Source organism: Falco cherrug, chromosome 9 (genome assembly GCF_023634085.1).
Source record: "Falco cherrug isolate bFalChe1 chromosome 9, bFalChe1.pri, whole genome shotgun sequence".
NCBI classification, from domain to species: Eukaryota; Metazoa; Chordata; class Aves; order Falconiformes; family Falconidae; genus Falco; species Falco cherrug.
This window is the reverse complement of record NC_073705.1, coordinates 31,638,610-31,656,636: the sequence shown is the minus strand read 5'-3', so window position 1 is coordinate 31,656,636 and position 18,027 is coordinate 31,638,610. Positions and strand designations below refer to the sequence as shown.

At 39.8% G+C, this 18,027-nt stretch overlaps 1 protein-coding gene across 1 annotated transcript in view; it reads left to right on the top strand.

Moving 5' to 3' along the window:
- The first annotated feature begins 1,087 nt into the window (after nt 1-1,087).
- Nucleotides 1,088-18,027, top strand: part of TNKS2 (tankyrase 2) — a 32,782-nt gene continuing 15,842 nt past the window's right edge. The window contains exons 1-13 of the mRNA XM_055720003.1: nt 1,088-1,437; nt 6,996-7,220; nt 8,176-8,271; nt 8,570-8,606; nt 8,930-9,005; nt 10,340-10,434; nt 11,589-11,655; nt 13,518-13,704; nt 14,646-14,767; nt 15,289-15,380; nt 15,471-15,549; nt 16,594-16,765; nt 17,530-17,609. Coding sequence (XP_055575978.1) covers nt 1,236-1,437; nt 6,996-7,220; nt 8,176-8,271; nt 8,570-8,606; nt 8,930-9,005; nt 10,340-10,434; nt 11,589-11,655; nt 13,518-13,704; nt 14,646-14,767; nt 15,289-15,380; nt 15,471-15,549; nt 16,594-16,765; nt 17,530-17,609 — 1,530 coding nt within the window. The 5' untranslated portion in view covers nt 1,088-1,235. The remainder of the gene's footprint in view (nt 1,438-6,995; nt 7,221-8,175; nt 8,272-8,569; nt 8,607-8,929; nt 9,006-10,339; nt 10,435-11,588; nt 11,656-13,517; nt 13,705-14,645; nt 14,768-15,288; nt 15,381-15,470; nt 15,550-16,593; nt 16,766-17,529; nt 17,610-18,027) is intronic.

Below are 18,027 nucleotides of genomic sequence, written 5' to 3'. Positions count from 1 at the left end.
GACCGGGGACAGGCAACTTGGATGTAACTGCCTTGTTTCAGAGGCAAGAGGAACTAAACTGTACAAATTAGCAGCCAGATCTCTTTCCTGGTTCTTAGGCCATTTAATTTACTGGTGTAACAGTAGTCTGCGAGTTCAATTGAGTTTGGAGGCACTTCATGCCTTTGGAACAGGAAGCCACTGACCCTATTCAACTACCTTTTCCAAATTTAAGTGTTTTATTATGGCATGAGTGGGAAACCCCTTTTCAAAATTATTTCTAGTTAGTCCCATCTAAGCTCAAGCTTCCCCATCGCACTTGTTGGGCTCACAAGGGGAAAAGAGATGCCTTCTCCTCCAAACCCCTGAACCGGCTAGGTCAACTAATAGTATTTTCTAATATCAGTTTTGTGAGATTGAGAAAGCAAACTATGTAAATTATATTGCTTAAGTTTCATTTTATAGGTATTATGCAAGCACTTCCTTTTAAGTGACATATTTTGCTATGTAAAGATCATGAAGTTGTTAGCACCAAGATGCAGTCTTCTTATATGGGGTGGGGGGTGGGGGCAAATCCCTCAGTAGTTGCCACCTCCTAATCTACATTTGATTACTGTAAGCACTAAAGGAACAGTTCTATTCTTCCGGGACAAATCACTATCACTGCATTTGAGTTTTTGTGTTACACATCTTCCCTTAAAAATAAGTTGGCTGCAGGTTACAATGTAGTATCTCGTCGTCCTTCCTCCCCAGCTTTGAAACAAGCACACTGAAAAGTGTACTGAGAAACTGTTTCGCTTTAAGAAAAATCCAGTTTCAGGCCGTTTCCTCAGTAGCAAGCGCCTTGGGGGCGGAGAAGAAAGGCAGCACTGCGAGGCAAGTTTCGTGCACTGGAAATGGCCGCCAGAGCGGGAGCTCCCTGGGTTCAAGGGCCCCGGGGCCCAGCAGCGCCGGCCGGGTAGTGCCGTACGGCCCGCCGCCCCCTCGGCCCCCGCACTCAGCCCGCGGCGGAGGCCGCGCCACGCCGCCGCCACCAGCCCGGGAGCGCCCGCCGCGCCTGCGCGCGCCGCGCCTGCCCAGCCTGTGAGGGGGCGCCTGCGCAGCGAGTCCGGCAGCGGTGCCGCCGCGGGCGCTCCGCCCGGATCCCTCCGCCGCGATGCGCCGGGCCCAGCGCTCCGCCCAGCGGAGCGTGGTGAGGGCTGCCGCCGCGCCGGGCCGCGGCCTGTGAGCGGGGCGGCGGGGGCTGCTCGGCCGGCATGGCGGGGCGGCGGTGTGCCGGTGGGGCGGCCGCCTTGGCCGAGGCGCCGGGCTGCGGCGGGGCGGCGGAGCCGGCTCGGGAGCTCTTCGAGGCCTGCAGGAACGGGGACGTGGAGCGGGTCAAGCGGCTGGTGCGGCCCGAGAACGTGAACAGCCGGGACACGGCGGGCAGGAAGTCCAGCCCGCTGCACTTCGCCGCAGGTACGGGCCTGAGGCCGCCATTACCGCGCCCGTGGGGAAGGGGGAGGCCGGGGGGCAGCCGCGCCGCGCCCGCTGCCGGGCCGCGTACGTCCGCCTGCCGCGGGGCGCGGGCAGGGCCGGGCCGCGGAGCAGCACCGGGTGTGCGGCCGCCGCAGCGGGGGGCCCGGGGCGCTTCGCCGCCGCCCGTCCCGCGGCTGGGGCCGCCTGTGGGCGCGACGCCCGCTCTGGCGTGGCTGCGTGGGTGTCACCCACGCGGCGGTGGCTGCTGCCGAGCGGTGCAGGTGGTGTCTTGTTGCTGTGGGTTTTGTTTCAGTAAACCTCAGCTGGTGTGGAGGACATTCGGGACTGGGGTTTGGGCTGTCCCTGTTGTGGCCTGTGAGCTCTGGCAGGTGACAGGGGGCCCAGGTTTTGCTGCCGTTGATGTCGGCAGGCCTGCTTGTTTTTAGAATTTCACCCGTGAAGGGTGCCTGTCAGATAACACCGTCTCAAAGCTCTTTGCCTTACTTGACAAATAGACTTTGTTAATTCGGGACCGAGATACGCAAACAACTGACATCGCAGAACAACTGCTCTCACTGGCAGCAGGCCAGAGGATTGTATCCCACCTTTTCAGACAAAGACCTGACTGTGGCAGTTGTTTTCATGTTGTGTGTTTTGATTTCATTACCACGTTAGATGTAGGACCCCAAGGCTGGCAAGCTGCAAAAGACAGCAGCCTCTTTTCAGATAAACAATATGGATATCAGTAAAGATATTTTGTTTCTTCACTTGTTTTGGAAGAGGTTTCTACTTAAGGTGTCCTTTCCTTGCATTCGGTAGACTTAACAGGTCTGAGTTTTTGAAAGCCTCTTCAGGACAGATGCATTTCACAGATTTAAGAAACTTCATTAACAAGAGAGCCCTGGAGACAACTTAAAATACCCTGTCAGAGGAATACAGTATAGCAGCTGTCTTTTTACATGCAGCAGTCCTGCCTGTTCACTAATAAACTCTGAACTTCTAAATAAATGAGTACATTTTACAGCATGTTGGAGGAGTGAGGGGGTTTGAGGGGGTTTCTTCTTTTTCCTTTTTTTTTTTTTTTTTTTTTAGTTTTTTTGTGTGTGTGCTTGAGCTCCTTGTGTGATGTAGTGATCTAGTTTATCTCTGTGGACAGGAGTGATCCATCTTGACTTTAAAGGACTCCTGATCTGTAGAAAGCTTATTCTTAAAAAAATGCATAGTAATAACTTCATGTAGTTGTTAGACTTTTAATGTTAAACAGGTTGGTGTGTAAATGGGAGAGGCCATTGCCATGCTTACATCTACTTCAGGCTTGATACAGAGAAATTAATTGTTCCTGTCACAAGACTGTAGGAGATGCCACAAGTTTCTGGTTAACATGTGACATAAAATACTTGTGTAATTTCTTGATTTAACACTCTTCCACTGCTCCAGGTAGAACTGCTGCTGTCAGCCTACCTGCAATAGGTGTGGTGTGAAAGATGGACATAAGTTAACTCCTGGATTTGGGGGTTTTTGTTTTGTTTTGCTTTGCTTTTTCCCCATTATTCACAACTGGAGTAATACTAACATCTTTTGTCTTCTGTCTCTAAAGGTATTACATTCCAGGAAGTAAAAGCAAAAGTCTGTTGTATTCTTGCTTTGTTTAGCCTAGGTGGCTAGGTGCTCTTCGAAAATTACATTACAAAACTTCTCTGACTAGTTTCATTCAGTTTTAAGACTTGTTTATGGAAGAGGTGGAGCCGAAACATGAAGATAGGTTTCATATTGCCCTTCTTTTTCTAGTGGCATTCTGGGTTCTGAACTTGGGTTCTATTTTTTAAGTCTTTTCCCAGATCTTACCTAGCAATTTAAAGAAATAAAAAAATTCCCGTCTTTCCATGTGTCATTTTGTAAAGGTGGATTTTAAAATATATTTAAATATATTAAAAAAAAAAAACCCAAAGATCTGAATGTTCTCCTTGGGCATGTGTCATTATCAGAAGTAGTACATATTGGGATCTTGGTAAAGGTTGTTCTTTGGATTTTGTAGTACACAGTTATGTTTGTGTGTATAAGTTGTTCTGAAGCTTAAGTCCTCTCTCACCATAAGCTGCATATACTTCCTCAAGTCAATCCCTTTCATCACAGTGTATGTCAAACTTGAAAATATCACAAAGGTTTAGGGACTTGGCAGGAACCAAAATGCCCTTCCTGCAAACTAAAATTGTTTGAAAATACAAACACCCGGAGTAGGGGGGAAGAATTGGAGCTCAGTTGTTTCTGTTAGCTTTTTATCCCATCAAAATTAGGTTAAGGTCAATGATGATACAACAGTGACTGTAAAGAAATAAATATTTTTAATAAAGATACACAGTTACAAGTTTCTATTATGATTAATATTCAAGATTTGTCAGCTGAAAGATTGTGACTTTTTGGGGAACAAGTATAGTGAGCTGCTCATCTGTCATAGATGATAGAAGAGTCTGGAGGCCACGAGTAGCCCTTCTACTTTGCTGTAAGAAGTAAATGTTCACGATGTTGAGACATTTTACCTTGCACAGTTGCAAGCTGTGATACCAGTTAGTTGGTCTTTTGGTGGAAACTCAAGAGCCAGAATAACCCACCACCCCTTAAAAATGACAGGTATGTGTGGTTTTTTTAAAGGTGCTGGAATAGTTTTTGCAGCAGTGAACTGACAGCAAAGAGGAACTGTTACTCTAGGTACACATACATCCTTAAAAAAATGATGAGACAATACTTCTTTTCATATATGGTGTCCTCTTTTACACATGGTTCCACAAGGAAGTAAGGAATCCCCGCTGTGCAGTCAGCGTGAAGAGAAATTACAAAAACTGGTGTGATGCAAATGAGCTCAACATTAAAATAAGTACAGACAGTTTAGTGGTGTTGCTGTACTTAGGGTCTTTTCCAAACAGATGCAGGCTTTGCACAGAGAGAAGCTACGGGTTGTTCATGAACTTTATCTGATTGAACCTATGTAATAAACAGAATTCACCTGGATGCCCTCTAACACCTATAATGAGGTTTACTACAGCTGATTTCCAATTACACTATTGATTCCTGCTAAGGCTGGTGGTTTACGTTCAAAATCAGGGCTGTACATCAAAGCTTTGCGGGACAGGAATGCATTATGTACAAGAATGAGTGGTTTACCTACCAGACCTGTAACCTCTGGACAGAGAATTTGGTCAGAGGCTTTCTAACATAACTAATGCAGTTCTTGAAAACATTTTTTGGTACTGGAAGATACCAAACAGCCTGTCATCAAGTAACAGCTTTGTTGATGCATTTGCAGGACTGTGGCACTTGTGAAAAGAGTCATCTGAGTAGATCCTCAAAGAATTTAGCAAATTTTGAGTATACATTCAAACTAGAAGCAGAAATTTTTGAAAGTTTGAAGAAGAAAGAAAAAATCAGGAGGCCACATTGAAGAAAAATAACTATTAATAATATATAGTTATGAAAGCTAAATTTATTTAAGAATGAGAAATATGCTGCATGTAATTTACTATATAGACAATATGGCTGCATGGGTATATGTTGTGTAGGTGGGTACTGGTTGTTTGTTTTTTTTTTTGGCAGCAGAAATATGCATGCACAGTGAATATGGCTTACTGTGTCTGTACACATAAATACATATGATCCAGTTCTCATCTCAAGTGTGAGATGTTCGTGTTCTCTGTCAGGATAGGCAAAGTGCCTTCTATTTAGTTGTAAGGTGGGTAACTAATGCTGAGACTCAAAAGTGAATTTGCTGTACAGCATGTGGTTCTATCATAGTCAAGGTGCTAGCGAGCAAGATTTGTTATTAGTAATGTATTTTGAAGAATTGAAATACATCACCAGTATAGTCTTGTGGCTGTTACTTGCAAATACCTTGAAGTTCATTCTGGGACTAAAAAGTTTCACAGAAAATTATTTTTATAATAATCAGAAATCTGTGGGGAATGTGGTTCCTTACCAGACTTCTGAGGGAAGATAGAATTTGAAAAAAGGCTTTTCTGAGTAAGTTTCCTGGCCTCTTCATCTTTGGCATGTACAGCTTGTATATGAGATTTCTCAGCAAGTAGCATCCAGAAATTACTTAATAATGGCAGTTTTCAATTTTGAATTTTGAAAAATAGCGAAGGTGAAAGTGCTTGCTTCAGGATTTCGGTTGGTGTCAGGCTGGGGGGATTTACTGAACAGTCGGGTTTAGTGCAGAACATGCTGTGAAAAAGTTCAGTTGCAACTAAGCTAAAACTACAAAGTTGTAACTAAAATGCTGACACTTCTGCTGTGGTCACTCAGATGCTGGCTAGTTATCAGGAATAAACATAATTTCTAGGTTACAGTTGCAGGGACTTATACCTACCTGGGGGTGTTCCATGGATGATTTGTAACTAAGTTTAAATTTCCTACCATCTGAGTATGGCTGATGCTGACTACTGTGGGATGATTCAGTCTGAGGGAAAAGTTCAAGACTTCATCCCCGCCCAGTTCTTGATCTCTTCAGCAAAGTGGTTTGCAACTCAGATGTTTCAAGCCAGGAAGGCCAAGTCCTGCACACACATGTTATTTCCCAGAAGGTACTTGGCCCAAGTCTGATAAATACCAACACATGGGTCTTACCTGCCCTACTAATCCCTGAGACCCAAAGAGACCTACGTGAAACCCTTGAGGGATTTCTGTGGGCAGTGGCCTTTGGAACATAAGGGCGTCATGGCTACAAGCAGAAGTCTGAAGTCATTCTGGCCTTGTGAAGGTATTGGAGAAAACACAGATACAGTTTGTTGTCCTGGTTCATTTGCTGTTGTAGAAATGTGCAAGATACAGCTGAAATTAAATAATAGTAGCTATATAATTGTTTTATAAGAGCAGTTGCCTTATTAACGGTATGTCTAGCCCCAGGTGTACAAGTGGGCATATTTTTTAACTGTCTGCTAACTTGAATGATAGGTTTGTTAAAAAAAGTGCCACAGAATATGTAAGAGCATTTTTGTGCTTCAGTTGTGATCAAATATTTATAATCATTTTAGGCATCACTGAAAATAGGCTTTATGAATATCTTTTAAGTTATGGTTGTGCATACTCATATAATAAATTTCTTTAGTAGAGAATGGTTTCAGATAAACTTCTTATGTTCTTAAGTGAACATTTCAAAGGTGGAAACTGTGTGCGTATTACATTAATTATTCCTTAGAAAACAAATAGCCATGCTTCTAGTTTTAACTTGAGAGCAGTGCTGCTTACTTGATTTTTTTGTAAAAAAACAAGCAACTTGTTTCTGTAAAATGCAATTTGTGTTCCGTGAATCTTTTTTAAAAAGCTTAGGACATAAATTGCATATGCATTGGTTTGTAGCCAGTCTCATCCTTACTCCTCCCAGGGATCATCTATTGGTCCATCCACAAACTGGCTGTGAGTTGGCAGAGTATCATACAAAATATTGTTCAGATTAATAGCCATATAAAATTACTAAAAAAGAGAAGTTTGTTGTTTTAATCTCTGTATGTGGGACAGGGAATTCTCTTACCCCACTCTGACACCTTTCCTTCCTTTATCTCTTCCAGGTTTTGGTCGGAAAGATGTAGTTGAATATTTACTTCAAAGTGGTGCCAATGTCCACGCACGAGATGATGGAGGCCTTATTCCCCTTCACAATGCTTGCTCTTTTGGTCATGCTGAAGTTGTCAATCTTCTCTTGCGGCACGGTGCAGATCCTAATGCTCGGGATAACTGGAATTACACTCCCCTTCATGAAGCTGCCATTAAGGGCAAGACAGATGTCTGCATTGGTAATTTTCTACCACTCATCCTGTGACCAACATCTCTTCTCACTGTGAAAAATCAAAAACTTTTTAAAGACCATTTATACTCTATGAAGCTATGGCTGGTATAAGGATTAAATGTACACATCTTTCATAAACTTGAATTCATATGCCAGATTTAGAAGAAACAAGGTTTTAGATCTGTTTTTGATAATTGCCCAAGTATAAAGATTCATATTGACATAATGAGGAAGGAGCTTTAGAGTGATGTGATGGAACTAGATGCTCTTCTACTTCAGCCTAGATTCTTCTGCTGCCTTCTGCCGCTGCTCACAGTGTAGTGGAAAGAACAAAACTGGTTTCAGTAATGGATTCATTCTGTCTCTATGTGTAGGAGCCATGTTAAATTAGTTAAGGATAGGAGCTAAACTTAATTATATTGACCACCTGTTTTGTCTACACAGTTCTTAAGAGTTAGGAAAAGGCAGAAAGTTAGATATGTCAAGAATAATTTTTTGATTGCGTGGTTTGCTCTCCTTTCTTAAGGAGCAGATCTGGAAAGTTGTATATGTAGCACTGTCTGATTGGCCCCAAAATGAGTGCAAAATGCAGGGCCTGTTACTGCTGTGTGCAGTTCAGGGCTTAGTCACTCGTGGGTTTGAGGCAGCATGCTCTGAAGCTGATGTGAAGTAGCTACTGGTTTTTGTAGTGTCTGTCAGTCTTTCAACTGATATTGAGATTGCCTCCTGCCAGTCTGTGATTTCTGCTCTGCTTTTTTCTTGTAAAATGTGTCTGGGCATGTTTCACTAGTTAAACTGTTCGCAGGTGACATTAAGGAATTCTGACAGTAAAAATTTGAGAGGGGAAGTTAGGATCAGTAACTGGATGTTTCTTTTGTTGCTTGCAATTTACAGTAATGATACATTTCATAAGCCTTGTCTTGTAGAATTGTTGTCTCATGGAAAACTTTGGCATTTTATAGTACTGCTGCAGCATGGTGCTGAACCAACCATCCGGAACACAGATGGAAGAACAGCTTTGGATTTAGCAGACCCGTCTGCAAAAGCAGTGCTGACTGGTAAGCGATAATCTTTAGATTACATTATGACTAATAACAGTCAAATTAATGTAACACTTCATTTTAGTTTTTGTCTTTCTGATATTGCTTCTGTCTTTTGTAATTCTAAATAGAAATTCCCATATGGCCTTCATCATCTCAGCTGTGGGATGTGTTCTGATTAAATAGTTTATTGTGCTAGTTCAGTAATGGACTGTGAGATTTTTAACACTTATGTTCTCTAAAATTTTAGAAGAGGAGCATAAGTAGCAGACTACATATGTAGGTACTCATTTAACAACTCCCTTTTGTCTTCCAGGTGAATACAAGAAAGATGAACTCTTAGAAAGTGCCAGGTATGCATGTTTGGAAAATATCTGGAATTTAGTTATATTTTCAGAATGGTATGTAATGTGTGTATATGTGTGTGTATATATATATATAGGCTTCTGAGCTGGCATTCCATCTAGATGCTAAGCTTTGGCTGTTATCTGTGAATAAAGTTACAAAACCAGTTACATAAATGCATTTTTGCTTTCCCTTTAATGCTGGCAATACGGAAGTGAATGTGTTACTTCAGATCTGCTGAACATTATAGCAAGGAAAAATATAAAAACATAACAAGCTACTAAAAACTGGAATAAAAATATTTCTGCTTATTTCATATCTTGTTTTTCAGGAGTGGAAATGAAGAAAAGATGATGTCTCTTCTTACACCATTAAATGTTAACTGTCATGCAAGTGATGGCAGAAAGGTATTTTTGTTTGAAACCTCATTTAAAATGAGTTCATTCTTACATGTTTTACCGTCACTGTTTGACCAGTTTTTAAGAATGTTAAACATAGAATCTATCTATTTTCTTTAATATATGTGAGAAAATAAGATTGTAGCTTTCTAGCAGCTGGCTGGTGGTTTTTGTTTGGTTTTAATCATAAAAGGACTAATGAGGTATTTCCATCTAGGAGCAATAAACAGACACCTTTTCAGTTGGATCTAATGCTTGACCTTCATATCTGCAGTGATGAAGAAGGAGGCCTTTTCATAGATTATTGTTGCAAATGCAAAGAGGTGCACACAGGCCCCTTATTTGCCATATACCTTAGGCAAGTTATCGTAGCTGTTTCAAGAATGAGCTATTCATTCCTATAAGTATTGGTAAAAAACTATGTGAAAAATATTCAAAATCTCTATTCTAAAAAATCATGATTGTCTCCTGGGTTCAGCCCCTAGCCTACCAAAGGTTCATATTACTGAATATCAGTTTGTGGTGTCCTTGTTGTTCTCATTAAGTATATTTACTCAGTCACTTAAGTTTCTTTTTCAAATTACTTTCCCTGTCCAGGATTTTGTGGTAAGATATTGGGATCTCCAAAACACCTATGCATTTCTGTTTTCTTATCTTCTAGCTCTGAGACTCATCCTCTAGGAACTGTACAGACCCGGTTCAGTTGACGGGTTTTTAAATGAAGAGGATAAGATTTCTCTTCACTAATTTGTAGCTCTGCTCTTGATGCTGCTGATGGGAATGCTGGAGTGGGTTTTCTAGAAAAGATCATAAAGCAATTATCTGACTGCTCTGTAGAGTGTGAGAATTTAGAAGATTGTTTCCCCCATGCCCCACTAACTTACTACACTCACAGATGTGCGTAACAATCTCTTGATAATTTCCTAACTTATTGGTAGGGAGACCTCTTTATAATTTAGCAGTCATTGTTTCTAATAGCCATCTTATTTCCCCTTTCACGAAGGACATAGTTTGTCCTAGCAAAATATGCTAGTATGCTAGTATAGGTATGGTAAGCTAAAAGACAAAAATGGACTGCAGGCATCAAAAATCCTTTAAGAGGGTCTTTGTTGCCAGAATGTATTGGTGATGGTGTAAATTCAGGATTTGTGTTTATGATGATTGTGAGAGTAGTCAGTAAACAATGAACATAGTTATCAAATGTTTGGTTCAAGCACTCTCTTTTAATGTTGCAAGTGTTTTAAGGATTTCAGTAATTAGTACCATTAACAAGTTTTGAAAAAAAAAATAAAATCAACCCTTGATTTTGTGTTACTGATTACTTCTACATTCTGTCATTTCAGTCTACTCCTTTACATTTAGCAGCTGGGTATAACCGTGTAAAAATAGTACAGCTCTTGCTGCAACATGGGGCTGATGTACATGCAAAGGATAAAGGGTAGGTTCATTTTTCCTTTGTTTGGAATAAACATAATTTGTTTAAAATTGAGATGAAGTAAAGGATAGTAATACTATTTTAACGCTGAAGAATTTCTAACCTGAGACAATTACGTCATCTTTAACCTTTCCGTTGGGACAAAAATGTAAAGTGTAAAGGCTTAAGACTTGTGAGTCCAAATTGAGCTGAACATAGAACATGTGCCTTTTAGGTATCACTAGCCAAATTATTATCTCTTGTTTAATAAGGTATGTTCATACACCACTGTGAAGTCAGCATTATTTTGATGATTGAAGCAGTCTTAATTTTCTTTCTACTTTTAAGTTTCTGTTGCAAAGAATGTGATAAAAAATGAAGATCTGTTTCCCAGAGGTTTTATTTGGTTATTATGTCAGGAAGTGTAGTGAAATACAGATGCACTAAGTTTGTTTAGTTACATAAAATATAATGAAAACCCTATTTTTAAAATATGTATTTAGGCACATGAAAGATTATGGAAAGCAAAATCTTACTCCTCCTTTTTCCTAGGATCACTTCACAGCTACATAAATAGCTGCCTGATCAGACAGTTTTAATTGTCCCCTTGGGGTTGGAATTCACTTTTGTCTTTTCTCCCTTACTAGCCCAGTGAAAGAATTCACTTGGGGCAATTTCTCGCTTGCTCCCAAGTTCCAAGTTTGAGAGAGTATGAAGCTGGCTTTAAAACCTCTGCAGCTCTGCTGTTACTGTAGAATATCTTACAGTTACTTAACCATTAGCCAGTAAGACTTGTTTAGTTTCCAAGGGAGGAGATAATCTTATGGCAGTGTTCTTGTGAAAAAGGAAATAATTACTGTCAGTCCTGAAAATCCCCTGCAGATAGTTCTTCCTGCTTAGGGTTTCAAGTCTGAGCGGAACCATTTTGTTGCAGTAAGTGCAGTTAATTTCTCATCTTCCGATTATTTTAAACATTCACTGTTCTGAAAAATGATGACAGGATTTTCTGGGTTCTTCTCCAGCTTAGTGTTTCCCCTCAACTTAATTTGAACATCTCTGACACTATTTGTGTAAAATGTTCAAGGTGCAGCACAGTACCATTTGCAATGTTGCAGAAGCATTTGGAACTGAAATACACATACTAAGACAATCATTCTTCCCCTTTCTCTCCTATGTAGAGATTTGGTGCCACTTCACAATGCCTGTTCCTATGGTCATTATGAAGTAACAGAGCTTCTAGTAAAGGTTGGTCTTTGAAGAGATTAAATTGCATATTACTAAATAAGAACAGTTTATAATAGAGTAATGCAAGTGGCATATTTTTTTTATATTGTACTGAAATTACAAAACTTAAAGAATGATAGATTGCTTTTGCTGTACATCTTGGTTAATGATTATTAAGATGGAGCTACAGAATCTTCTGCTTGCAAGGAAGCTTTTTCTTTATAAATGTGCTTTCTGGTTTTAACTCTTTCTGCTCCAAAGTTGAATGTTTTTATATTGCCAAGTAAGTACTTCTTATCTCAGCCTTCCCCCCTCACCCAAAATCCACCAAAACCAGCAATATTGTGAGTTTGACAATAGAAAAGCATTTCAGAAGACAGCGTATTAAAAGGTTTTTGAAAAGAATGCTGGTAAAGATTGTAAATGTTATAAAATGAAAGAGTAATCAGTCTTTTGAGGGAGTGAACTTTACAACATCAATTCTGGCCCTGAATTGTAGCCTTAACTCCAAAGAAAGAAAAATGTGTCAGTTTTTCTAACATAAGCGAACTCACAGAACTGAAGTGGCTTACCTGGGTTATGTTAATCTTTAAGATAGAATATGATGCATATTACGGTAGTGGCTCAAAGGTGTAGCCTGCATATATCTGTGAGTGTTGTGCAGCAGGGGACTTTTGAACTATGCCTATTCTCCGCTGTTACAGCAGAACATGGTCATTATAACAGCTGAGGGTGTTCTGTTAGGTAACTCTAGATCAGGGGTCCTCAAACTTAGGGCCCGCGGGCCAGATACAGCCCCCCAGGGTCCTCAGTCTGGCCCCCAGTATTTACAGAACACACACAGACACACCCCGCTGGGGGTTCGTGGGGGAAACCAAGCAGCCGCAGATGACTTCGTCCACGCGCCGGCCCCCTGTTTAAAAAGTTTGAGGACCCCTGCTCTAGATGTTTGGATGTTCAGAGAATAGCTGTTGTTGTTCTGTCCTGTATGTCTCACTCCCTACTGATCCCATGTGTCTGTTTGTTTAGCAAAAATTTAAAAATCATTGGAAGAAGCATATATAGTAAGTATAAATAGTCAGGGGGTTAATATTTTTTTTTCTGTTACTTGAGAGGCCAATTGTAAAGTGAATCTTTACAGTTGTGGTACTAGGTAAAAGAAATTCTGCCTTTTGACTAGACACTACTGTGTATCTTAACTGTTATATTTCTGTGAACCTTGACTTATTTTTTGCAAAGCACTATGGATTTAACAGGAGCAATGGGAAGGAGCATGTCTTATCAGAATTGCTTACAGACAGAACTCAAGATGCATACAGAATGTTACTGGAGAATAATTACGCAGATATTAATCATCCAAGAATATTACTTGCAGAACCTTGTAATTACATATTCTGAATTGAAGTCAACTTTTGCGTGCCTGTCTCTTTCTAGCATTCGTATCTTGGAGAGTGTTGATAGAACGTGTGTTTATCTTAGTGCAACTGTTAACTCTAGACTTTCTCTAGAGTGACAAGAAACAGGAGCTTGATCAAAGGTGATTCAGAGTGTATGAATTAGGCTCTTTCTCTGATCTGACCTGTAGCAGAGCTACTCTCCTTTTAGAGATGCTGGGGAAAGCCTGAAGAGACTAGCCAGCCTTTGGGTTCTTTGAATGTACCTGTGAGATGCTAGAGGATTAAAAACTGCAGCGTGCTGAAATGTTGTGTTATATTGAAAATGAACATCTAGAGAATGTCTTGGATACAGATTGCATACACGCATTGATTTATTTTTTTTTTTTTAATTATTTTAAGTCTACTGCATTGAAACTAATGACAGAAGTCTTTTTTCTAATGATCTGGTTTTGATATTGCACTTTTTTTACCGCTTTCCCTTTCAAGCATGGAGCATGTGTGAATGCGATGGACCTGTGGCAGTTCACCCCTCTGCATGAAGCAGCTTCTAAGAACAGGGTGGAAGTATGTTCACTTTTGTTAAGTTATGGTGCTGACCCAACACTGTTGAACTGTCACAACAAAAGCACCATTGATTTGGCTCCAACACCCCAGTTAAAAGAGCGATTAGCATGTGAGTATAAAGTGAGATCAGTTCTACAGTTATAGATTGTAATGTGTGCTTAGGTTCCCTAGACAGTGACCTGCCAGAAGCCAGATTTGGAAATTGCTTACACTTTCCAAGCAATTGTGCAATGTTGGACAGTACATTTCACTGTTTATAATTTGAGATTGCTAATTTTTCTGAATATAGGCATTTAAAATAATTTTATTGTCAGTTTTATAGTCATGTGGTTGTGATGGGTTTTGTAGCTTTTCTTTGCTAAATAGACATGCTTTCCCTCACAACCTTGCCAGTACACTTTCATTTTCCATACTTGCTCCTGTCACTGCATCAAGACTGTTGAAATACTCATTTTTATTCCGCTGTATTTTGTTTGAAGAAAAGAAAAAACGTAACTGTTTAGAATGCTGAGTATGTTTGAGTATGCCATAGTCGCTGAAAGTTCAAAGAAATTAATGAAAGGCTTTGATTTTTTTTTTTGTCCAGAAAACTCAAGTAGTTGAAAAGAATGCCATCAAATTCTGACCTTGAGTGGTCCAACAATAACTTTCTGGGATATGTACAAAAATTATCAGTAAATACTACATTAGGCTTCATGCTAGCATCTAGAAATGGTTTTACTAAAGAGGTCAGAAATAGAGACGTGTATATACTTGAATTGGTTCATACGTGAGGAGTGGAACCTAGAACAGTGGTGAGTGAAACAGGTCTTCAACCAGTTTGGATGTCTCTGGCTTTGGTTTTGAAACAAAAGTGTATTTCTTTAGTGTTTTGGCTTAGGTAAAAAGTTCTGTCAAGTGATGTAAAAGCTTAAGTCAGAGTTGGAAATGTCTGCACCGTGGTCTACTGAATAAAATGAGTATTTTTATGTAACTGAAAGAAACAATCCTCTTGCGTCTTCTCAACTGAAGGAGTGTAACTTTCTGGTATGTATTTATTTATTTTTAAAGATGAATTCAAAGGTCACTCACTGCTGCAGGCTGCAAGAGAATCAGATGTGGCTCGTATAAAGAAACACCTTTCTTTGGAGACAGTGAACTTCAAACATCCTCAAACACATGAGACAGCATTGGTAATATCTCAGGATTTTGTCATTATTTTGCATATATTGTGGCTGACCTAAACTTACTAGCTAATACTTTAGAACTAAAAATTTCAGTGTCAAACAGTGTAATTAAGACCAGCCTGGAATATCCAGTTTTTAGCTAAACAAATAACACTAATATTTTGTTCTTAAGGTTTGTGTTAAGACTAGTCTAAATCACTTGTTTAATTTAGGTTGTCTATATGACTGTTTTTCTGTAGGATAGTCTAGTTTTAAGCAACAGCGAGCTACATATGTTAGCTTTGTTTGTAAAGCTTGAAGGTTTCCAGCAATTAGTGGAGAGGGAGCTCTGGAAGATACCAGAGCCCAATCCAAAAGCCCATGTGGAATCTCCCAAATTAATAATCTTCTACTTGTGAGGTGGTTTTTTTTCTTTTTCCTGTGGGCTTTGCACACAATCAGCTCTTAACTGCCAGCTGATTAGCAAGCACCAAAACCTGTATATATTGCTAGCTAGTTGTTAACGCTACGATGTTTAATATTCTCAGCACTGTGCTGCTGCATCTCCATATCCTAAGAGAAAACAAGTATGTGAATTGCTGCTGAGGAAAGGAGCCAACATCAATGAAAAAACAAAAGAGTAAGTGGTTACAAAGGAATACTCTTTTAAGTGTTTAGAAGATTTTGCAAAATACATTGTGAGTTTGTTTTTTGGTTTTTTTTTTTAAAGCTTCTTGACTCCTCTGCATGTGGCATCAGAAAAGGCTCATAATGATGTTGTTGAAGTAGTTGTAAAACATGAAGCTAAGGTATGAGTTACTATTTATACTTTTGTGTGTGTTGAGCTTTGCCTGCTATATAGGTTTTCATGCTGTGAGAATGAACAGCTGAGTAGACAGACTTTTCTATATTAATTCATTTTGGAAGGTTGTAGGTTTATATACTTAAGACATAGGCCATCAATTCATCAGTACAGCCCTATACATTGAGGCATCATTGTTGTTTTGGCCCTATTTTATAAGAAATGTTGACGTAGCTCCTCTTGCGGTTAACTGAAAGCTTGTAGCGTGTCTTATTTGGCGCTTCATTGCCCAGCAGTAGTAATGAAATGCTTAAGGAAAAAAAGTAGGGGTTATATACAAAAAGCAGGAAGCTAGAATGAACTATATAACAGGTAGACTTTGTGTGATCTTCCATGCAGTAAAAATTACAATGAAGGCAAAATGTTAAATCGTTACACAGTGTTTAGTTCGAATTTCCACCAAACAAAAAGTGGAAAGGATATACTCTCTGTAATGCTTGAATCCTCCAAAACTCAAAGTTTCATATCTCTCTCTCTTGCGGAAATTTGTTTACAGCCTGACTGCCGTAAAGTTTTCAAATCAGTGATCAGAACCAGCGGAGCAGTAGGGAATACAAATAACCTTTGGGTGCAGAGTTACAAATTAAATACGCCTTGACTGAAACGCATAGGAACTCCTCAATCCAAAAAACCACAAAAAGTCAATGCAGGTAGAAGCTGTACTATGTGTTGGCACTGTTTGTGCTGCCATGAGCAAAGTAATGGCCTGCTTCTGTATGTGGCAAAATTGCTGTAACTTGTTTGTTATGCTGGATTATTCACATGCCTCTAAAAGGGGGCAATTCTTCCTCAGTAAATGGAGTTACAACTTTATGAACTGCTTTTGTTAAAATTTGGTCTTTTGAAATGGCATGACCTTGGGAAACATGCTGAATATCTTGTTTTAATGAAAGTAAGAATACTTGTGAAATACTCCCAGTCAGCAATGAAAACAGCTTTAATATTAAGTTTTGATGGTAGCGTTTCTTGTCTGTGTTGTTATTATTTTTAGGTTAACGCGCTGGATAATCTTGGCCAGACCTCTCTTCATAGAGCAGCACATTGTGGTCATCTTCAGACTTGCCGGTTGCTGTTGAGTTCTGGATGTGATCCTTCCATTGTGTCTCTGCAGGGCTTTACAGCCTTACAAATGGGGACAGAAAGTGTGCAGCAGCTACTGCAAGGTAAAACGGATTTATTCAAGATCCACTTCTTAAGTGATGTGCTTCATTGTACTTGCTATTTCAAGTGGTGTCAAGAAATAATAGTGAACACAAGTCCAAAAAAAAAAAAAAAGGTACTTTCTACAAAAGGCCGTACTGGGTTGTGCAATTCTTACTCTTCAACCACATGCACAAGGAGAGTGCCTGCTCTAGGTGTAGTTAACAGTATCATTTACTTTCTAGTGTTCAGCTACACAGGTTGTCAGAGATGCTCGGAACGTTCATGCTGTTAGCCATCTGGACTAATTCTGGAAAAATCCTGATGTGGAGGGGCGGGGAATCTTTTTAGCCATCTGGACTAATTCTGGAAAAATCCTGATGTGGAGGGGCGGGGAATCTTTTAAGTAGAAAATTAGTTTTAAAAGCAAAGATAGCTGCTTTGCATTTGTGAGCAGAGACAACACGGTATCTGGATTTTCAAAAGTATGGCTTGGACATCATACAGATTGGTAAGCTTCTTGATGTATTCTGAAACTGAAATAAGAATGTTTAGTTGGTCCCACAGTACTTCAAAATAGATAGGAAGCGTGTTGCTGAAGGCAACTTTGCAAACACTGTTGGAGCTAATAGCTACAGTTGTAGACAGTAAGAAAAGACAAAACTTGTCTGTAATTGGTTACCCTTTTTTTAAGGGACATCCTTGAAATACTCAAATGATTTCCTGTCTTGACAAATTCTTTCAACTGCACGCACTTACCTGTCATGTAACCTCATTTATTTTCCAGAAGGTATCCCATTAGGTAATTCTGATGCAGATAGACAGTTGCTGGAGGCTGCAAAGGCTGGAGATGTGGATACTGTAAAAGTAAGCTTAAACTTGTCCTAAAAATAAGAGAGAATTCTATCACAAATTATAATTTCTCAAAACAAGCAATCAAACAGCCCTTCACTGGCTGCTTTGGAATTGTGATCCCTGTCGTAAAACCTTTGTATTGCACAGATGTTACAGATGACAAAATGTAATGTTCACCACCTCCAGAAGTTTGTCTTACACAAAAAGTGTAAATGAGTCAGAGGTGTGGATTTGGGAGGGGGGGTGTATTTAATTATTTTTTTTCTTGGGACACAATCTGGGAAAAGTAAAGATTTTATGTGAAAATAACTAAAGAAATAAAACTTCAATGAAAGCAGTTTTTCAAAATCAGATGTGTATAACAACATTCTATGACTAAATTAAGTGTGCCAACACTGTGTATAGTGATGTATGTTTTGTTGTGGTGATT